At 41.1% G+C, this 23,675-nt stretch overlaps 1 protein-coding gene across 1 annotated transcript in view; it reads left to right on the top strand.

The window, feature by feature from the left end:
• The window catches only part of RSBN1L (round spermatid basic protein 1 like), a gene marked incomplete at its 5' end in the record, with an annotated part of 43,563 nt that overhangs the window by 7,720 nt on the left and 12,168 nt on the right, over positions 1–23,675 (top strand). The window contains 2 exons of the mRNA XM_082239588.1: positions 11,487–11,606; positions 11,921–12,564. Coding sequence (XP_082095714.1) covers positions 11,487–11,606; positions 11,921–12,564 — 764 coding nt within the window. The remainder of the gene's footprint in view (positions 1–11,486; positions 11,607–11,920; positions 12,565–23,675) is intronic.

Here is a 23,675-nt window from a genome sequence, read left to right as displayed (position 1 = left end):
GAAATTTGGGGACAGTTTATAAAGTAGGTCATGCTTTCAAGGGAGGAGAGGGTGCCAAATCTGTGGCAAAGGATGGATGCAGCATCAACTAACTGATGCCCCAACTGACAACGTAATTGGAGAAGAAGACTTTTTTTAAAAGACAACTTTGCTGATGACATGAAGTCATCTGTAAGATGCTTCTTATTTCTCAATCTCTGAAACTGACATCTAGAATTGGGAATGGTACAAAGTGCTACATAATCCGTGTTGAGTTAATGCCAGAGAGTCTTTCTAACTTCAAATCTTGGCTTGCTGTGATATGCATAAGCAATAGAACATCTCCTTTGCTCTAAATTCCATATGCAGCGCACAGTTCTTCATGTTTCTAAATGCTTAATCCATTGTGGCATTTAAAAATTATTCATTAAGTCTATGCATGTATGTCTGTAGGATGCGGATGGCGCTGTGGGTTAAACCACTGAGCCTAGGACTTGCCGATCAAAAGGTCGGCGGTTCGAATCCCCGTGATGGGGTGAGCTCCCGTTGCTCGGCCCCTGCTCCTGCCCACCTAGCAGTTTGAAAGCACGTCAAAGTGCAAGTAGATAAATAGGTACCACTCTGGCGGGAAGGTAAACGGCGTTTCTGTGCGCTGCTCTGGTTCGCCAGAAGCAGCTTAGTCATGCTGGCCACATGACCTGGAAGCTGTACGCTGGCTCCCTTGGCCAGTAAAGCGAGATGAGTGCCGCAACCCCAGAGTTGGACCTAATGGTCAGGGGTCCCTTTACCTTTACCTTATGTATGTATGTATTAAGTTTATAGGGTAGACAATGAGTTGCAAACTGGGAACCAAAATTATATTCAGAACCTGCAGAGGAGCACATTTTCTAGTTTTTATTTATGATAAGTGACCCCTCCCCCAATATTTTACACACACATCAACACATCCTGTTAGATTAAGCACAAGTGTTTTTGTTTTTTATTGCTTCCAGAATGCCCTTCTTTTCCTTCTCACCTCTCCCCATTGTCCTGCTTTCACAAGATTTTCTCTCTTGTCAGCAGTTGGCTCTTCTTTCTCTCAGCTAATTCAGACATTCAGGAATAGCTCATGAGACTCAAAAGACAGTGCCACTTTGGGATTCAGATGCAGAATTGCATGCTGGAATATTCTGCCAAATAAAAATACTGCTTCATACATAAAGATAAAATGCTGGGAATAAAAAGTGAGAGTCTATTGTTTAACCTGTACAGGCCTGCTTTGCTTTGCTCTAACTTTGCTAAAGCAGACATATTGCAGCCTGTGGTGATTGGCAGTTGGAAAAGCAAAGATGAGCTCCCGTTCTGATAAATGTGGAACAAAAAGGGGCATTTACAGTTGGAATGATCAATGCTGATATTGTAGGAAGGAAAAGCTGAAGCAAATTAGAAAGGAGGCCTGCTGCTTGTGTGAAAGGAATTGTCACTTGCCATAAGTTAATGGACAAGAGACAATCTTTGAGATTTTGGTGGACAACTAAGAAACTGGTATTTGGGTTCAAAACTTGGATTGCAACGGCTGGTTTTGCTCCTTTGTGCTGCTTATCCATGTGGCCCAAATCTAGGTTCAAATTTGGAGGAAGAAATTGGGTATATAAGTGAGTCAATAGATACCAGCTTTCTATTGCTAGGTATAGTGAATTGATACAGGTAAGTTTTCTATTTTGAAACTGATGGACTTGCTAAACAATCATGTAGGGCAACTGGTTGCTATAGTTATTTAAAAAACCATTAGTTTTGCAATTAATAGACTTAATAAATGATCATAATCAAATAACTTGATTATTTATCCTGCATGCCTTTTATAAAGTATAATTGTTTTTTAAAAAAGGAGATAGGTCTCCCCCCCCTGTATACCTGCCAAGATGCTACAATCACCTTTTTTAATTGCTTCCTGATCATTTTCATATTTATTTAAAATGAATGATCAGACATTTCCAGAAGAAAGGACAAAACTGTTTTTACATAAAAGCATGAACATTCTTTCCATCTTTGTAATAAGTATTAATAAATAATATGAAAACTGCACATGAGTAGAGCTCAAGTAGTTGCAGGGCACAGGTTTTTCTAAGTTACCTGGTGCATGATGTTCGTAAGATACTCTTCGACCCTGGAACAAACTAATGTTTTCTCACTACTTCAATTACATTTACCGGTACTTGAAAAATAATATCACCAGCATGTTTTTAACTGTAGTTGTAAAGGAGATCAGTCCCCCCATCCCAGCCAGTTTTAAATGTTGTGTCATTTGTTTTAGTCCTTTAAAATTGTAAACCACCTTGGGTGCCTTTTGGCAGAAAAGCAGCATATAAATGGAATGGATGAATTCTTTCACTTCTGGAGATTTTACAGTTAGGTGTTTCTTTTCACTATGAAAGTTTGATGACTTTATGTGGTTTGGAAAGAACTGACCAGGGTAAAACTTTTAAGGTTTGTAAAACATTTCTAATGCCATTTAGTAATCTTCTAACTGTCTACGACAATTTTTAAAATATCTTCTCCCTCTTACTTAGGCTGTCACTATTTTATCTGTGACCTTTCAGTTCCTCCCTTTATCTGATAATCTCTTGCCAACATTTCCTCCTGAATGACTCCTTGACTTTGCAAGTTAATTGAGATAAAGCCAGAGGTGCATGATACATAAAGAGATCTCAAAAGTGTGTTCACTGTGCTGTAAGCTTTGTCTTAATATATTTCTCTAAAATATGAACAGATCAAATTTGGAAGGTTGTCATGCTCTTCCTCACTGTTTGACTGTCAGGCTTCTGTCTTTTCCTTTGGAGGCACCAACGCCTTGCAGCAGACTGCCTGAGACAGTAGGAGGTTGTGACAATATCTGAGGTGTTTTGCATTGGGACAGTCTCCCCCTGGAGCAGCTAGTAGCAGTTGCGAGAGGAAGGCAAATGAGTAGGGAAGGAAAGTGTTTTGCAACTGAGTACTTGAGATGGAAGTGGTGCAACCTTCTGTCCAGCTGCAAATTATGGATGCAATGGTCCCAAACAAACTCTCTCTTTGAAACTGCTTATATGGAAGGATGGAACAGACATTCAATATCTTGTCATAATGAACATTTGACTTTTAGCTTTATGTCTTCAATTAAGTGAATTGGAACCACATTGCATTTAATATTAAAACAGTGGTCATACACACTTCTAGAAGCCATGCATTTTGAGAGAGACTGCTGAAGCTATCAGTGATATAGCAATATTGTGTTAGTGTGTGGCTTTGTTGTAGTGAATGGGAGCAAACAGCACAATTTTAAAAATGATGCTGTTCCAGAGTTTGCAGAATTCCTGTACTCACCATATGAGAGTGCCCAGAATTAGAGAACTGGAATAGCAGAGAATGCCAAAACATATGCAGTGTGTGCATTATGCCGGCTAAAATTGCATGCAGTTATTTACCTTTACAAGACAAGTGATGTAAACTTCCATACATTTTTGAAGGCATAATGGATTTTTTTTAGTACAGGCAGCCGCCTTTTTAGGTGCATCCAATTTTTGTGCGCACATGCGCATCACACTGAACCTGGAAGTGACCCAAAAATATCACAAAAAGGGGGGGAATGGGAACAGCATGGGGTGTTTCCATGCTTTTTCAATGGTGTTATATGAGATTTCACTTGGAACACAACCCCTGCATAAATTGGGAGTTGTCTGTAGGGCATTGAAATGTAGCAGAAAACATAAAAATAAATAATAAAAAAACACTTCCTGTTTGAACTCAAGCTAAGAACGTATACCATATATAATTTGGCTCATAGGGTTGTATTGTTGGTGTGTGTGTATGTATATGTATATGTGCATATATGTCTGTGTATATGTTTGCGTGTGTGTGTGTGTGAGAGAGAGAGAGAGAATATATATGACCTCGTCGAAACGTCGCCCAGACACCCCGACTCTTACACGGGAAGACACCCGAAGACACCAAAACCTGCATTCCTGTACCCGTGAAAATCTACGAAAGCAAATATATATATATATATATATATATATATATATATATATATATATATATGAATGAGAAATATGTTTTTGAGAAGGAGAGTCAGACTTCTACTCTTGAAGGTACTAGGGTATATTTTAGTATTTTACTGTTGCAGAAAATTGGAAGGAAATGTTGAAAACCCATCAACAGCAGTAAACATTCGGAAAGTTTTTTAAATCTTGGTTTATATATGATTTGCTGACCTCAGTAACATACTGCACAAAGAATATACAGTACCTTTCAGTGAAGAAAGCTCATAAAATATCCTTATAATTAAGATGTAGCAATATATTTGGATATTGTCAGTGCTGTGCTGTGGGCAGGAGTCTGGAGTGAGCCATGAACTGGAAACTATGGGACAAAGGAGAAGTCAAGACCAGTGACTAACCAAAGATGTAGGAAAATGCCAATGGTCAGGAAGACATTGTTGCTTGAGCAAACCTCACCTTGAAAACAAAACTTGTATACTTCTTCCTACTGACAAAGATCCAGTGGTTAGCATGAGTGGGATGTTAGTATGGAAGGTTTATTACTGAGAAGGCTGCTGCCTGTAGTTGAATGAATCACCATACAGGGCAGCCACAGACAGATTGAAGCTGCATCCTATAATTATTTAGCTACTCTTGATAATACTATTAAAAAATTCAGATTTTTATCATATGTTTTCACAGGTTTGCATCCTTACCTGGGAGTCAGCCCTGTTGGACCCAGTCTGATGCATATTTGAAGGAAATGTCTAGAAGTGGGAAATTTTAATATTGTTTATATGCTATCCCACCCTTCAGAATAATTAGCATGACTATTTTATTTATTAAATGTTAATTGGTGTCATAACAACCCATAATTTCTGATTCTAACCCTCATGCTGATCTTTGTGGATATGAGAAAGTAGGAAGTTTGCAGAAGTTTAAATAAGCTTTTCTACTATTTCACGTGTTTGTGTAGTTCCTTGCTCATGTATATTTCCAAAAATTCATCACATTTTAACTGATCTAGAACTTGAAAGACTATATCGTGAACATAAATGTCAAGGCATGTCAGACAGCCAGATTGTACTCCTGGACCAAATACCTGAATGTAGTCTGTATTTTTCAACATTTGTAATTACTCTTCTGATTCCAAATCCTATGTATGTCCCTTGTTTAGTAATGCAGTAAAACTTAGATTTCAGGGCTTGGTGAAGCACCCATCCCCAATACACAATGGTGTGTTTCAGAATGCCTTTTCCATTTCTTTCAACACTAAAATGGTTGGCATTGTTGCTGTAAACCATCTTCATGGTCTGTTGTTTCTACAGTTTAAAAATGAAAGCTTTCAATTTTTAATGATAAATTGATAAGCTGGAAGTCTGTTATATTTTTAGTATTGTTGCTGACAAACTCTTTTCAAACATCTTTCCTTGCTCTCTTGGGAGATAATGAAAAAGGAACATGCTAATAAATATCTGTACAGCCTCCTTGCTATCATTCAAAGCTTTCTGTGTCATAGTGCATGTAATGAATTTGGCATACAGTTATTACATCATAATTTTTTTTGAAAGTGATTAGTTTCTTTCTTTCTTTGTGCTTTTTATGCTTTGCTAAAAGAGTTTTGCCTGGAGTGTGTAGAGCAGGAGTTGTTTTCATAGTGCCTTGTACAATGACCTGTGATTAGATCTCTGTCTCTACTGCAATGATGCAGTAACTTTGCCCTCTTTCTGTGATGACAGTCCTTATTGTGTGGAATTTTGTTGCATTAGCTGCCTTTGATCTTGATGTGCTTCTTGCATAATATTTTAATGCTGAAGTGGGATGCCCTCTCTCAGCTGATGCAAACCAGCTGCTGCTTTTGGCATCCTACATTATTTTAAAACAGATGGGAAAAACTTCTGTTCACTTGTAGGTTTTGAAATGCTTGGTCAATTACTGCTTATTTTGTGTCACTTGTATATTATAACTCAGAAGTTTTCTAGTAACTTGCAGTATATGTACAGTATATACATTTGTTTAAATGAGCTTGTCAGGAGCTTATTTTGTTCTCCGCATAGGAACAACTGGGACATATAAAAAATGGTCTAGCAACTGAACCCAAATTTCCCAGCTGGTCAGAAGCTCGGTTGGCTGGAAATTTACAGTATTTGAGTTGCTGCATTCTCACAAATGCACAGTTGTTGTTAATTAAGCAGGTCTCCATGTTGACCTGGAGCTAGCTACCAGCCATAGCTAGATAACACGGGTGCACTCAATCCACGATCTCATCCTAATTAGCGAGAGCTGAGTTGTCACCAGAAACCATGTTCTCTGTTACCCAGAGATCTGCAAGTACCAGACTTCAGTCAAGGCCTAAACAGAATAAAGGCTTTTATTGACAACACCCACTCCCATCACCTGATGTCAGACACAGGAAAGTTAAAATGGTGGCTGCAAAGGAACAAAGAGGAGTGTGTTCTAAGGCAATAGTATAATCCCAATTATTCCTTTGCCATTGCATCTTGAATGTGGAACTGTGTGAACATGGTGCCTTTTTCTGTCAACTTTTCTTTTTATCAGATAGTGCCTTTGACTCTGACCTTCCCACTGCTTTTGACAGGGATTGGATCTATTCAACTGATCGGGAACTTTTGATCGCACTCCAGTTAATCTGATTGCCACCAAAAGCAAGCAAAAGGGTTGAGTCAGAGGCAATATCTGGTAAAAAGAAAGGTCACTTCACATGTTGGCTGCTTCAGTTGAAGGTTTTTTTTTTTAAAAAAAGATTTATTTTCCTGATTCCACATGACAACTCCAGGGTAATTGAATAGACTGTATATGGTCAGTTTGGCAGGACTTAATATTGAGCCAGCAGTGGGTTGGCAGGGGAGCTCAGGACAGTTGTAATGGATTACATTAGAAATTTTCCAACAGTATTGATTTAAATGAGAACTTTTTGTAAAAATAGTGGCTCCTGTGGAAGAGGAATGTCAAAGGGGGCATATTCCATGCTTTCCATGGACCATGCCAAGCAAAGGGGTCCAAACAAAGGCACTAGCTCATGTCTAGTCAGCTTTCAGCAGTGTTTCCTTCCAGCAGTATTACTTCACATTATTTGCTTCCCCTAGATTGTTCCAATCAGCAAGTCCTTTACCTCTTCTTCTCAGGACTGCTTCAGTCTTGTGGTTTCTTCAGAATATCTAAGCTGTTGTCTTTTTTAATTCCATTTTATTGGTTTTCTATTAGTCCAAAGTCATTTACAAAACATTTTGTTACCAAGTCTTATTTTTCCTGACCAGTCTCCTTGGCAGTAAGTTCCAAGCCCTGAGTTCATCAGTTCTTCCCAGAGCTGCCTCACAGTTCCATGAGAGGCTCCTTCCCAAAGAGAATGGAGTCTTTTCTATTTCATTACTATTTCCCCAGGGAGCAGGAGAGCTAGATAAGCATAGGTTGTTGGTATCACCTCTCAGACAGTGTTAGAAACTCAGATATACAAGTGAGGGGCTAAATGGCGCTTTAAACCTGGGTTGCAGTCACCACAACAGAATGTCTATTCTGGACTAGATGACCCTCAGGGTCCCTTCCAGCACTGCAATTCTGTGATTCGATGATCTTAGCTACATTGCTTGACTGTAGCTTGCTCTTACAACAATTAACTTGTTTCCAGTATGGAAGAGGGAGAAACAAGCACAATGGAAATTGTATTATCTATGGACTAAGGCAAAGGTTTTTTAACTGTGGTTGCCAACTTGGCACCCAGAAATCTCTACATGGTCACAATTGGACCCATGCCAGTAGCAAAATGCACCTGGTGCCTGGCTAATTTCTAATGCTGCTCTCAGATCACACCTGATGGGACTTAGGAGAACTGCCTGAAAAAGACCTCTCACAAGAAGCAAGGATCACTTTAAGCCAATACCCGAAGAGATGCCTTATTTGGGCAGCCTGATTATCTAACCTGTTGCCTGTATTTCCACTGGATTTCACCCACATTCTCCTCTCTTTCTGAAGATTTTTTATATCCGCCCTGTCTCCCCTTCCTTCTTGGCAGCTGATGGAGAGTGCCTCATCCTTCTTCCACAAGTGGAGTCTCCAGGCAATGTCCGAATGTGTTCTTCTCAGGAGTTATTGCCCGGTGGGTGCCAGCTGGTGCAGAGTGGGGCATACTTAAAAGGGCCAGGTGCCATCAAAGGACTGGGAAGCCCTGACAGCACATTCAGATAAGGGAACTGTGTTCCTTTTTAAACATTTGTTCTAATTAATGTGATTTTAATTTATTCGAGTGGAGGGAATTCTATCCCCCCCCCTTTTATTTTTGCCTCACTCACTTTCACCTTTTGGCTTCTGTAGGCAGTGGCCAAACCATTTTCCACCATTAAAACAAGGCTCTCTTTTTAACCCTCCCCTTCACCAGTACTGGAGTGTTTCTTCTTCTTCTATGCAATATTAAAGTCTGCCCTTTTCATTGGTGGTCTGTCCCCATTCTCCTAGCAAGTTAGGGGTTTTATATGCATGACTCAAGCCCTTAGTTTTTTCCCTGCCCCTTTACCCTCCCTTTTTGAGGTTGAAGTGAATTGCTGGCCTATTTCTACAGGAAAAAAAGGATAGGAACAGTTTTATAGTGCACAATTATTGACTCAGTATGTCTACAATCACAAAAGAACACTTCTTTCTTTCTCATATCCCCTTGCTTCCAGTATTGAGGTGTACAGTGGTGCCTCGCAAGACGAAAAGAATTCGTTCCGCGAGTCTTTTCGTCTTGCGATGTTTTTCGTCTTGCGAAGCACGGTCCGTCGCAACTGCGCCTCTTCAAGCGGCTTTTAAAAAAAAGTGCAAGACGTTTCCATCTTGCGAAGCAAGCCCATAGGGAAATTCGTCTAGCGAAGCAACGCTAAACCGAAAAACCCTTTCGTCTAGCGAGTTTTTCGTCTTGCGAGGCATTCGTCTTGCGGGGCACCACTGTATCTTAGATCCTTGTTAATTCCATTATGGAGAGATTGTACCCACCATTCATATTGCAAGATCAGGTTGCCAATAAAACTAAAGTTATAGCCAAATAACCAGAAGAAGAAAGCACAGCTGCCCTATGTAACAATAATTGGATTTCTTTAACTCAAACCTGATCAGTGACAAACAGAGTGAAAAGAGTTAACTGGTTACCTAGAAAGTGATAGGTAAAAGGTAAAGGTAAATGACCCCTGGATTGTTGTCCAGTCAAAGGCGACTATGGGGTGCGGCGTGTATCTCACTTCTGTCTGAGGGAGCCAGTGTTTTCCATAGACAGCTTTCCAGGTCATGTGGCCAGCATGACTAAACTGCTTCTAGCACAACGGAACACCAAAATGGAAGCCAGAGTGCACAGAAACACCATTTACCTTCCTACCACAGCGGTACCTATTTATCTACTTGCACTGGTGTCCTTTCAAACTGCTAGGTTGGCAGAAGCTGGGACAGAGCAATGGGAGCTCACCCTGCCACACATATTTGAACTGCTGACCTTCCAATCAGCAAGCCCAAGAGGCTCAGTGGTTTAGACCACAGTGTCACCACATCCCATGTCTAGAAAGTGATACAGTAGCCCTGAGCTGACTCCAATGGGAAATCTGCAGTCGATTAAAGAAACTAGTCAGAAGCAACCAAGGAATAAAGCACAATTGATAAAAGCAACCATATAATCTTTGTTTCCACATTATAAAACCTGACAAACTAAAAATCATTGGTTAACTCCATTGGATGGTGTTGTAGGGCTGTAATTGTGGCAAAAGGTTTCTAAACTAAGTACTAACTGAAATGACGAGAAGTTACAAAATACCCTTTTTGTGTGTGTGTGTGTGTGTGTGTGTGTGTGTGTGTGTGTATAACGTCTTTTATTTGTGTATAACTTTTGATAGAATAAAGATAATTAAACAGTTTGTTGCATTATATTCTTTCTAATGATACATAATTTTATGGCATTATTATAAAAATGACTTGTTATAAGCCATCAAACCTCAGAAATACATATCTTCCAAAAGGTTTCCACAATTTTGGCCATGTCTGTAACTGGGTAGAGAAAAGCAAGCATACAAATCATCATTAAAGCATTTGTATTGGAATAGTTTTGAATCAGTGTTAGAAACTCAATATACATTTTAGGCACCAAATAGCTCCTTAAACCAAGGTTGTAGTCACCAAAACAGAATGTCTGGTTGCCATTTCTGGGCAAGATGGCTCTAATGAGGGACCAACTGTGTTCAACAGTTAATCTTCTGGCTAGTTCAGATGACAACCTTGAGCTCAGTTCAGAACTTTCAGAACTTAAAGAAGAAAAGTCACTTGATCCAGGGACAGTTCTCGTATCTATTTCTACCTCTTTTTCTTAATGGTGACATGAACTGTTCGTAGCATAAGAATGTTCTTCACAACTGTGAGCAGAGCAGATCAGTGGGGTGGGGTAGGTGAAGATAAGCTACAACAATTAAATATGACATTGTTCACTGCTTCTGCTCAGGCTGACAAGAAAAAGCATTTTGGTTCCTGAAATTCATTCCAATTGTGCAGATGAAATACAGTGGTGCCCTGCAAGACGAATGCCTCGCAAGACGGAAAACTCGCTAGACGAAAGAGTTTTCCGTTTTGGAGGTGCTTCGCAAAACGAATCTCCTATGGGCTTGCATCGCAAGATGACAATGTCTTGCGAGTTCCTGCTGTTTTTCCCCCTTCCCCCCTTTTTCTAAGCTGCTAAGCCGCTTATCAGCTGATCCGATCAGCAGATAAGCCACTAAAAGGCGCTAATAGCACTAATCCGCTAATCCTTCAATGGGCTTGCTTGGCAAGATGAAAAAACCGCTGGACGAATAGAATCACAGAACGGATTCTTTTCGTCTTATGAGGCACCACTGTATAACAGAGAGAATTCTACAGAATGTGGTATTAGTGTGTGAAAACAGTCAAGATCCGGTGATCCCCAGACATGCATCTCCAGATGGAGATGTCAAGCGCCATCCTGGCACCCAGGCATTCACTTGGTCGCAAGTGGCCGATAGTTGCAAAATGCGGCTTCTGCCTGGCTAATTTCAAACACTGTTTTGAAGATGTTTTTATTCATTTACACTAGTAGTTTTGGGAGAAAGGCTGGGATATAATATACAAAATAACAATAATAACTTATGCTTGGGAACACACCTGATTTAGCAGAACTGAAATCTTCCTGTTTCATTATTTTCTTTATCCTAGTTATATCACCTCATACGTCCTAAAAAGTTAAGTTGTTTTCCGGGGGCTTGGGCTTCTCTTCATTTTTGGGAATCTAATCTATTAGGCTCGTAGAATTGTGGCTCAGAGTCAATTCAGGAGTTTTGGTCATATGGTAGATGTAGAATATACTTGCTGGTTTCAATTTTTTAAGTAAGCCCCACAACCGTTATGTATAAAGTGTCTCTTCTCAATATCTGAGAGCCTTAGAACTTTGTAGAATATTTACTTATTATACCAAATATAATTGTGGTAATTTTTCTGTGTAAAGTTCTGGTTAAATATGAATTGTTTCCTTTTTAGATCAAACCATCAGAGACAAAATTGCAGAAAGGGATAAGGAAAAGCAGAAAGAAAAGAAGAAACACAGGTTAATGTCTGAAATTAAGAAAGAGAATGGAGAGATGAAATTATTTCAGAAAGGTAAGCACACACAAATGTCTATTGTATAGCAGCTGCCTGCTTTCCTAGAAAATTGTACTATAGGCAACTCCCCATTTACATGAGAGTTGCATTCTGAGGGACTCTGCTTGCCAGCTTGCCCCAACCTTCTGGTGCCAAAAATGATGCACACCACCTTGAGCTCCTTGAAGAAAATATGGGATAATAAGTAAAAATTTTTTGAGTTATTTAACCTCACTTGGCATATCACTTCACTGTGCATGTAAATCAGTTTTTCATCTTCTTGGCATGTCTCTTTAGACATACAAAAATGAAAATATTTCTTTTTTTAACAGGTATAAAGGAGAAACCAAAAAGCAATGCAGAAGATCTACAGATTAAAAAAGTAAAGAAGAAAAAGAAAAAGAAGCATAAAGAGTGTGAAAAAAGGAAGCGTCCAAAAATGTACAGTAAATCTATTCAGACCATCTGCTCGGGATTATTTTGTGACACTGAGGATCAAGATGCCAAAGGCATAATCAAAAATCATCTTAAGGATTTCAATGGAAAAAATATGGATCCCAAGAAGGACTCTGAGTACAAGATATCAGAGAACAGTGAGTTTCCATTTGTCTCGTTAAAGGAGCCACGGGTTCAGAATAAACTCAAAAGGTTGGACATGTTGGAGTTCAAACAATTCATTCATATTGAGCACCAGCCTAATGGAGGTGCTTCAGTTATCCATGCCTACAGTAATGAACTCTCCCACTTGTCTCCTGTGGAGATGGAGAGATTTGCAGAAGAATTTGTGGGTCTGGTTTTTAGTGAAAATGAAAACTGTGCAGCTTACTATGTAATGGGAATTGTTCATGGGGCAGCTACTTACTTACCTGACTTTTTAGACTACTTTTCATTTAATTTTCCCAATTCGCCAGTGAAAATGGAGATTTTGGGAAAGAAAGATATAGAGACAACGACTATGTCAAATTTTCATGCTCAGGTAAGAGGTTTTTTTCCACTTTCTAAAAAATATTTCATACTGTGATTAATTTCTTTTATATAAATGAAATATGTTAGCAGGAGAAGATTGAGTTGACTAAGGAAAATACAGTCAGATCCCCCCCCCCCGCGTATGCAATGCAGGAACAGAAGGTATTCTCCATTATGTATATTAGTACAATAATAATTCCCAAATTCTGTAGTTGGACAGGCTAATATGTTTGATAAATTGAATAATTAAAGACTTGTGTGAGTATGAGGTACCTACTCACAGAAAAGCTTGCCTGCGGCATCGCTGCATAATTTGTTGATTGTGGTGTAGTTCCTTCCAATCAGCCTGTGGGTGGGGTAAGGGATAGTTCTTCTGTTTCAGTGGCGTTGAATGTGATGGAATAATTTAATGAGAGCAGAATGACCCAATCTCAGAAGAAACATGACTAATGGAGAAACACAGCAGATATACTTCTGGGTGTGGGTAGCTCTTACTCCTGCACCTTCTAAAACTTATTGGACATCCATTTTTATTTTTTAAAAACTGATTTTTCTATAAGACTTTAGGAATATTTTCTGAACTTTTCCTTAGCATGCAATTGAGTAGCATGACCTGGACTTGGTAAAATGATGCATTTATAGTTGTATGTGCTATGGCTGCAGTCCTATGAAAGATTCCTTAGGAATTGGTCCCTTTGGATCCAGAGGGGCTGGCAGTTCAATCTAATGCATATTTAAAGCAAGTCAACTTGTTTTGCATTATTTACCGTATTTTTCGCTCTATAACACGCACCCGACCATAACACGCATGTAGTTTTTAGAGGAGGAAAACAATAAAAAAAATTCTAAACGAAACAAAGGATGTATGATTTTTGTGGTTCATGCTGTGGCCACAGACATGTGATCTGACAGTGAGTTTGGAGTAACCCAATGCAAAAATCCTGAGGATCCATGTGGATCCATGCTTTGTAACCACGTTTTTGCACCACTGTGGCCCCAGGCAACAGTGGGTGCGTGATTTTTTGGTGCAAGATGTAGCCATGGACATGCTATGTGATCTGATGGTGAATTTGGGGTGACCCAGTGCAGAAATCCTGAGGATCCATGTGGATCTGTGCTTTGTAACCACATTTTAAGTGGGGAGGGAAGGAAAAGCACTCAAGGGACAAGGAACACGTGTGGAGAAGGATGCTGCTAATAATACAGAAGAGGGGTTTACGGGGAGAAGAAGCACGCGTGGGGTGGGTGGAGAAGGATGCTGCTAATAATGAAGAAGAAGGGTATAAGGGGAGAAGGCTCCTCTCCCACTTTGCTCCTTTAAAGCAAGCAGGCTCTGCTTTTCTCCCTCCTCCCCGCTCATCCCCGGCTTAGCGAGCTGAAAAACTTTGCTGCTATTTAGTGAGCTGAGTGGGGAGGAGAGAGGGACAGAGAGCCTGCTTGCTTTAAAGGAACCAACCGGACAGAAGCCGCTTACACTCGTGTAAGTGGCTCCTCTCCTCTCCCGCTTTGCTCCTTTAAAGCAAGCAGGCTCTCTGTCCCCCTCTCCTCCCCACTCAGCAGCTCTTCTCCCGCTTTGCTGTTTCAAAGCGAGCCACGGAGGAGGAAAGGAAGGGGAACCATGGATCCTCTGCTCACAACTGCAGCAGATCCCCCCGCCACCCGTAGGCATTCCCTCCATAACACGCACAGACATTTCCCCTTACTTTCTAGGAGGAAAAAAGTGAGTGTTATGGTGCAAAAAATTCGGTATATCCTGCTCCACCCCTGAAAATGCCATAATACCCCAACATTAATATGAATTGGTGTCATAACAACTCCATAGCTTCCAACTCTTATTTTTCAGCATTGAGCTTTTGAACTTCAGAAAATGAAATGCTTCTCAACTCCTTCAGCTGTTAGTGTTCTGTGCATTTCCAGTCATCAGCTGTGAGAAGACAAAGACCTGGTTAGCATGCATTGGTTTAATGTGAACCAGTGGTGTAGCAAGTTCAGGTGGTACCCGGTGCGGAAAATTTCTTGTCACCCCCCCCCCAAAATTATTAAAAGAAGGAAAAAATAAGATACTTAGTCAGTGTCATAGCTAAGGCCACCGTGTTTGGGGCCCTTTTGCTGTTCCTCATGCAGGAGTCCTGTCAATTTGCCATGGTCCTCCCCTTCCCTCCGATTGTCCTTCTCTTCTCCCCCCCCCCACTTCCCAAGGGGGTGGGAAGGAACTCAGTTCCTGTCACCTCAGACTCCACCTCTTCTTTGCTTTACTTAATGCCTCATCATGTTCTTTGTTTCTCTTGCTTCAACCACAGACAGAGCTCAAGTGCCTATTCCTGCCTAGCAAAAGCACCCAAGAATAGTGCAAATCAGGAGCAATAAGGGAGGATGTAATCTCTCATACCTGCACGCTGCTTCTGTGGACAGCCATAAGTATAGTGCTCAAGTACAGTGGATTTAGGTGGTGTCATAGGTGCCCCCCGCTTGCCTGCAGCAAGCCCCGCTGGGCCTTTTCACAGCTCGCTGCAGGCGTGGAAAAGCCCAGTGGGGCTCGCCACAGGTGTGGGAAGGCCCGGCAAGGCGATTAAGCAGTTATAAATAAGTGAGGCCCTCTCCCCCGAGAATAATGCACTCAGATAAATTGGTTTGTGCAGATATTTTTGGGTAAGATGCTTTGGTCATAATAACAGGCTGCATCCAACTAAATCCTACTTAGGGCAGACCCTTTGAAATTAATGTTTGGATTTTTAATCCATTACAGTGAGTCTGCTCTGAGTAGGACTAGCATCTTGGGGGGGGGGGAGAGATGTAAATTTACATAGAAGAAGGAGGGAAAACGAGGGCTGAGCAAATGTAAAAAGGATGGGGCAGCTGCATATTCCTGCATTGCAGAGGCTTGGACTAGATGATCCTCAGCAGGGTCCCTTCCAACTCTACAATACTATAATTCTAGGGGAAAGGAGCCAAAAGGGCAAAATCACTTCCCAAAGGTCTCTTTCCCTGTAAGAAAGGATTTAAAGCGAGGCAGGAAACAGTTAAGCAGGGAGATGTGGAAAGGTGGGAGGGGACACACACACACACACACACACACACACACACACACACGGAGGGAAGAGTCACCCTGTTAATTTGTTCGCAGCTTCAAAAACACAGCCCATTACTCAAGAAAAGAAACCCATGAATACCTGAGTGTAGGTGCTTAAGAGATCCAGAGTGTGTGTCAGCGAAGAGAGAAGTGGTTCTGTGCAGCTCCCAAGTGCTGGTGGGACAGCTCGCTTTTCCCTCTCACCTGCCTCTGCCTCCCGGCCATGGCTTTAAGGGTGATGCCTGAGCCTGGGTGGGTTCAGGGGGCAGCGGCACAGGCACACGCTCCCCCACCGATGGAGAGGGTGGGGGGAAAGCCCCGTGGCCAGCAGCAGAGCAAGCTGATCGGACATGGGGCAGGGTGAGCTGGGCCTCCGAGGAGTTAGCCTGCCTCCACCCACTCAGCCGAGGAGGAGACAGCGGGCGGATCTTTTGGGGCAGGATGGATCCTGCGGGCGCCCAAGCCACCACATCACTCCTAGGAGAGTTGCGTGGCTCGGGCACGTTGCAGGCCGCGCAGTGAGTGCCACCCAGCACTTTGTCACCCCCCTCAGTGGGGACACCCAGGGTGGATGGCCCCCACCGTACCCCCCTTCCTCCACCCCTGCTGTGAACAAGCAGTGTACTACTATGTGTAGTAAAATGCTCCTGGCCTGTTTCTTCCTTTGCTGAACCAGGAAGAAAGCAACCACAGTGCTGGCTTACTTTTACACGAGAACCAATGCTCATGGATTGTGTTTCTTCAGACTTTGGGTATTGGGTTATTGCTAATGGTTTGTTTGGGAGAAATGAGCTAGAAGTACTAGGTTTAGGATAATACTAATCAGTGATGTGGCTTGTTTCCTCCCAGCTCCTCAGCTTGCATGCCCTGGTACACCACCCATTCACAGTATGCCATGGAGTTTTCTGACCATAGCTTAAAATAATGGACAAATGGGGTCACTGAAAAGAGAGGACTTGTTTGTGCTGTATATTCAGGGAAGTTTTTGGCTGAAGATTGCATTCTCTTTGAATTGCTTAAGTACAGTTTCTCTTGAAAACATTGTAAATCAAACGATGGATTAATGTTGCAGCCAGTAACAGTGTAATATAATAAAACACATAATAAAACAGAACACAGATCAAAACTGACACATCAGTTTTATGATATCGTCATGTGCAAATGATCTGTTAATTTGTCTTGAACAGACTATTTGTAATTATACCTTTCCTGATAGGCAGAATAGGCCATAGCTGAATTCTTTTTAAGTAAGTATTCCCTTATTGATAAAGGATGTCCTTTATATGTTTGTCAGTCTCACAGTTGCTCTTGAATCAAATTTGGGACCAAACCATGTTCCTATAGTGTATATACATACCACCTTCAGGTTTGGCCTGGATCTGATAGAAATGTTATCAACTTAAAACATTATTCCTTAGAAGAGTATGAATGTATACTAGCCTCTTCTCAATTCTTACGTAAATGTTATGGTTGATTTGGTTTAATCATAATTCATTATAGTCTTTAAATTGCTTCACTGTGTTTGTCGGTTGTCCTTGATCTGTTGATTTACAGGCTGCTGAATTGTTTTAATTGTAGCTTTTATTGATTTTATTTTGGGCTTTGCATTGGTTCTATGTGTCCAGGAATTTATTAAGCTGCCTTGAGCGCTATTTGGCAGAAATGTAAAACTGAACAGCAAAACCTCTCAACATGAAGGTAAAAAATGTTGCAATTTGTGACATCTTCATTCCTATTACTTTATGGATATTACATTTTCCTTCACAGTTGGTGAAAGGATCAAGGGGATTTTTATTGGGTAAATATTATAAGAGTGAACCACTGTTCAGCAGTCATTTAAAAAGCAAGTCAGTTTATTCCTGGTTGAAGGTAAACAGTAGATTCATGACTCATTTAATGATTAAAAATAGAACAGTTAAGTCATAGCCATGTCTGGCTATTCTGTTCTCTTTAGATAGCTGGACAAAATGCCTGCATTCAGCAACATTAAAAGCAAAACTGTTGACTCTTGATATACTAAAATTCCAGACACAAGGATAGGGCTTGTCTTCCCTTATATTATGATACTTTTAAGAGTAAGATTTGGCCACAAAATGTCATTGTACCCAAGTTCTGAGAGCATAGTTTTGGTGCCACTGGAAGCACTTTAGAATAAATCCGTGACATGAATCATAGGGCTTCCAGGTGTAGCTCTACTGTGTTCTTCACTATAGAAACAGGAATTTTACTCTTGGAAACAAAAGTATATGTTCTGCTACTTAAAATATCTGCATTGAAGAATGGGAAACATCCAAATTATGTGTGCTTGAGCAGTTAGCAAGTTGTTCATACATGGTTGATTCGGTTAGATCCAGGCTGGCCATCCTGTGAATGTGGAAGGGCTCTTTCTCTTCATAGAAAGGACCAGAAATTTCTTGCTAGAGGAATAATAATAATAATAATAATAATAAGTACAGTGTGGTGTAGTGGTTAAGAGCGGTAGTCACGTAATCTGGGTAACCGGGTTCGCGTCTCCGCTCCTCCACATGCAGCTGCTGGGTGACCTTGGGCCAGTCACACTTCTGTGAAGTCTCTCAGCCCCACTCACCTCACAGAGTGTTTGTTGTGGGGGAGGAAGGGAAAGGAGAATGTTAGCCGCTTTGAGACTCCGGAAGGGGAGTGAAAGGCGGGATATCAAATCCAAACTCTTCTTCTTCTTCTTCTAATTCTAATTATTTATTTATACCCCGCCCATCTGGCTGCTCTTCCCCAGCCACTCTGGGCGGCTTCCAACAAAATATTAAAATACAGCAATCCATCAAACATTAAAAGCTTCCCTAAACAGGGCTGCTTTCAGATGTCTTCTAAAAGTCTGGTAGTTCTTCTTCTCTTTGACATCTGGTAGGAGGGCATTCCACAGGACGGGTGCCACTACCGAGAAGGCACTCTGCCTGGTTCCCTGTAACTTGGCTTCTCACAGCGAGGGAACCGCCAGAAGGCCCTCAGCACTGGACCTCAGTGTCCAAGTAGAACGATGGGGGTGGAGAAGCTCCTTCAGATATACTGGACCGAGGCCGTTTAGGGCTTTAAAGGTCAGCACCAACACTTTGAATTGTGCTCAGAAATGTTCTGGGAGCCAATGTAGGTCTTTCAAGACCGGTGTTATGTGGTCTTGGTGGCCGCTCCCAGTCACCAGTCTAGCTGCCGCATTCTGGATTAGTTGTAGTTTCCAGGTTACCTTCAAAGGTAGCCCCACATAGAGCGCTTTGCAGTAGTCCAAGCGAGAGATAACCAGAGCATGCACCACTCTGGCAAGATAGTCTGCGGGCAGGTGGGGTCTTAGCCTGCGTACCAGGTGGAGCTGGTAAACAGCTGCCCTGGACACAGAATTGACCTGTGGCTTTTGTCAATTTACCCTTCCTTTACGGTGCCCTGCACCACCTCTGGTGCTCCTCCAGAGTCCCCCAACTCTTCAAAGCAGATTTTCCTTGGGCTGAAAAGAGAAGAAGGTGCTGTAAAAATAGACTTATCCCTTCCGTCTGGCACTAGTGAAATGTCACAGAACATGTGAGGAATCTGGGGATCCAACCCTTTCTGTTTGCACACACAAAAATCCTTAAGTTTTCTTTTTCTAAAACCTTTTTGCATGAATTTCTTGGTACCAGAAAATGGGCAGCATTCTTCTATGATTCAAATTCTTCATGTGCTTCACTATGTATAGCTGTGTTTTCTTGTTTTTTGAGTTCTCTTTGCAGTTTTCCCTTTTGAACTGTACTATAATTGGATGCAGATAAATTTCCATTTTGGAAGCATGCTGATAGGCCTAAAACAAGTAACAACAGCAACTTGGATAGTCTGCTTAATTAAAAAGTTTACATCTATTCCATGGTTTTAAACTACTATGCTTGGTGTTCACTTCTTCCCTCTTTTACCAGAAAAGCCATACCTATGTGTTTCAGCTTGTGATAAACTAGAGTAAGATGACAATTTTTTTCTCTTGCCTAGGGTAGCTGTTTATACAATTTTGTAATATTTATAGGATGCTGAGATACAACAGAAAAGCATAGTTTAGCACTGGAGCCTTAAGTTTGCACACTCACTCCTCTTTTGTATACTGCAATTAGTAATTCTCAATCCTAGTTTTTGTTGTTGTTTAGTTGTTTAGTCGTGTCCAACTCTTTGTGACCCCATGGACCAGAGCACGCCAGGCACTCCTGTTTTCCACTGCCTCCTGCAGTTTGGTCAAACTCATGCTGGTAGCTTCAAGAACACTATCCAACCATCTCGTCCTCTGTCGTCCCCTTCTCCTTGTGCCCTCCATCTTTCCCAACATCAGGGTCTTTTCCAGGGAGTCTTTCTCTTCTTATGAGGTGGCCAAAGTATTGGAACCTCAGCTTCACGATCTGTCCTTCCAGTGAGCACTCAGGGCTGATTTCCTTAAGAATGGATAGGTTTGATCTAATTTACTGTTTCATATGAAAAAGGCAAACTATGGTGAGCTTGCATAAAACCAAGATCAAATCGACTAGGTATAGCAAGCTACTCTCCTGGAAGGAATAGATTACTATTATTCACATGAGTGTGAAGGGTTAATGACAGTGCTATATTAAGGAAAGTAACTGTAAGTCCAGGATCATGTTTACATTTTGTTAATCTTATGTAACTGTAGTTGCCAAGGGAACAGGTTCCCCTCCTATTTGAGTGCTTTTCTAGTAACCTTGTCACAAAGAACAAATTGTGTTGCAAGTGTACCTGCTCTTTGTTGCCTCCTTCCCCAAACTGGTGCTCTTCAGGTTTTTTGGAATACAACTCAATTATTTCTCACCACTGGTCATACTCACTGGGCACATGAGAGGAAGCCTTCTCTTTTGAAATGGACAGGGGAGTGGCTCCAGCCTTTCTTCCGATAGCATCCTGAGGTACACCACCTAACTTGGTTTGCTATATAATGTGATTTAAGCCTTACTATAAACCTAATTTATTGTCCATTTAACCCTAATGAGGAAAGAACATATACACAAAATGCTACTCTCATTGTAGAAAAGCTAATCACCCACAGCCACCCCCACCCCCCCGCTAATCAAACTTAGGACAACTGACTGTTTCTTGTATCCGGGAAGCATTATCCAGAATCATGCCCCTTTCTTTTGCAATGTCTTCAGTGCTCAAGTGTATAACTAGCCAAGCCAACCAGAGAACACATGCCCATGCTCTGTCTCCATTCCTGAGTTGTGCTCCTTCTCTCCTCCAGACTCTTATTCTCATGAGTCTTCTTTTTTTCTGAGCTCTTGACTGCTGTCCCTCTGCTTCCTGGGATCACCACCTCTTCTCTAACGTTCAGAGCCTAAGTGGAAGGCAAGGTAGTAACCCGCCTGCTCCTCCTATTTCCCTGCCTTTTTCTCAGTCTTACTGCAGTTATACCCATTCTTTTCCACCCCTTTATGTGCAAGCTGTATTTTTTACCCATTCCACCAGCTCACCCCCCCAAACATTCTCCTGCCTCTACCTTCCTTTCTAGCAAATCCAGTTAATTGCTGCGTTAGCACTCTTTCAATAAAGAAAGCCTTTTTCGGTAAAGTCTTTAACTTGTCTCTTGCTCCCTGAGCACCTTACAAAGGCAATCCACTGCACCGACTAAACAATACGAACATTACCAGCACTTAGCTCATTGGTATTTTGATTGTTATATTAGCTGGAGCAGAATGCACCAGACTGACATCAGGCTGTTCTTTGGTAGAATAGGGCCATAGTCCCATTGGACAGAGTTGTCTGCTGCACACCACATGAGTTAAATTTCCCTAACTGCTTGTGTTCTGGAAGGGCTTATTCCATGGACACAGCAAAGTACTATGAAGACGTGTACTGAGTACGTAAGCCGGGCAATGCTGTCATAATAGGATGCTGAGACATAACAATGATCTCATGAGCAGAGTTGTGCATCTTACATGAGCATCTTAGGGTGTGAATTTCCCCCGCTTCATTATTCAGAATACTTTCTTGCATTAAAATCACATGGCAGCAGAGCTGATTTGGCAGGTGCTCTGGTATCAGCCATTTCCTTCCAACGTGCCCCAGATATTGAATCATTCCAGGGCATTCTGGGGAAAACATGACAACCCCTAATGTTAACTTCCACTCCGCTCCCAATATCCAGGGAATTTTGGAAAAATAAAATGGTAGGTGCTAAGTCATCACTAAAATCGGGCCTGCTGCTTCCTCCAGAGAAAGATAAGCACCGCTCCCAAATGAAATTAATTGGATAATGACTCTGAATTCATTTCACTGCTTAGTGATGTTTACTTTATAACAAGTATGTTGAATGAAATGGATCCCATTTGGTTCTATTTTTCATTAATTACAAAATAAATTAACATTCCTTCTTCTATTAATACAGTACTTATATAAAGTATATGCTTTTTCTCTTGTTTTTTATTTTTAAAATATTGCAATCCCTAACCTGAGTTTACTAAATTGAACTCCCAATATAGCCCAATATTAATTACACTCATATAAAAACAATTTGCAAATTTATTTAATCCGAGTGGTATGATGAGCTTTTTGTAATAGAAGTAAAATCTAGATATACACTGAGGTTGCTATGATCCAAAGGTAGTAATACACTAAGGTATAGTAACTATGGCTTTATTTACAGATTCTCTAACATCACCTGTTAAGATATATGGTCAACAGTCACTAGAGTCTGCTTTAACCTGAACACATTTTGGAAGCAGTGCAAGCACTTTCGGTTTGAATTAACATTTAGTGGCAGGGGTTAAGAGAAGTTCATCTTACCAGCAGAACAGAAAATAGTATTCTCTAGTTGTCTAGTAAGAACACATAGAACTCGCTCTGCAATTCTAGGGCTCTGATATGTAATATGAAGAAGACATGAAAATAATATTCTGTTACCTTCCAGCAGGTTGAAGCTAATTTTAACAGTAGCAAACAACAACAGCCTCCAAACCGCCATCTGTACAGAACCTTTATTGTATTTTAAGTCAAAGGGGGCAATTAAAACTATAAACTGCAGAATGACGTTCTTTAAATCAGAATAGTTTGCATTTTTAAGTCTTATGGTTACTTAATTAGAAAAGCAGCTATCAAATTTTATTTTTAAGTTCATTATATGCTTTGTACAGTTAGATTGTGTTAATTTCTTGACTCTTGTCGAAGCACGGTAACTTTTGATACACATTCACAAAATTTAACATGTTTCTTAAGAATCCTCATTTTTGAAGCCCAGTTGATCTCTCAAAAGCCAAAATGAGGGCTTACAGTTGATACAATTAATGAAAAATCTGTGCATGTTTTTCATATGGTGCAACCAAAACAGATATGATAGAAGCCACAAATGAAGTTCCTGCGTGTTAGCAGTGCATACATGTTCCATTATCTATAAACACATTTGCCATGCACACCAGTCAGGTTGTGATTGCCCAGTCAGATGTGCTGCTGACTTAACTCTCCATACATGAATGGCGATGAGGCGCATGGTGCCTTAGGTGTATTCATTCATTCCATTTATAACCTTTGTCTTAGCTTCTGTCATATCTGTATTGAAGGGTTTTTTGGTTCTCATATAGCATACTTTTAAAGTGTTTATTTGATGTCACTGTGGATGCATACAAAACATCATTTGCTGGGGTGAGAAATTGATCTGAACCATGGGCTCAAGGGAGAGCCTAGTGGTTGGATGCAAGTGGTTGGATGTCAAGAATCCCAGAACAGCAAGTTCTATCGTTTTTAAAAAGTAACATGAAAACAGCATGCAGAGCCCTTCTGCCCTTAATGATGCGGGGCAAACACTTGCAGCAGGAAGCAAGCAGTCATCAAGATTTGTCCACAAATGTTAAGCCTTATTTTTAACAAAAAGCTGCTGCACATGTCAGCTTGGCCAGAACCTCTCCTCAACCCACGTGACCCCTGAAGGCATAGGTGGCAACTGTCCAAGGCTTACATATCGCTTCCTTCTCTGAGCCCAGAGCCCAGCATCTCAGGCCTCACTGATAAGCATAGTAACAAAGCAAGCCAAGTGGCACGTATCAAAGCATGTATGAGCTCATTCCCACAGC

The sequence above is a fragment of the Podarcis vaucheri genome (assembly GCF_965113315.1).
Source record: "Podarcis vaucheri genome assembly, chromosome: 10".
Classification (NCBI taxonomy): domain Eukaryota; kingdom Metazoa; phylum Chordata; class Lepidosauria; order Squamata; family Lacertidae; genus Podarcis; species Podarcis vaucheri.
The sequence above is the reverse complement of the archived record's forward strand: the minus strand, read 5'-3'. Positions and strand labels throughout refer to the sequence as shown.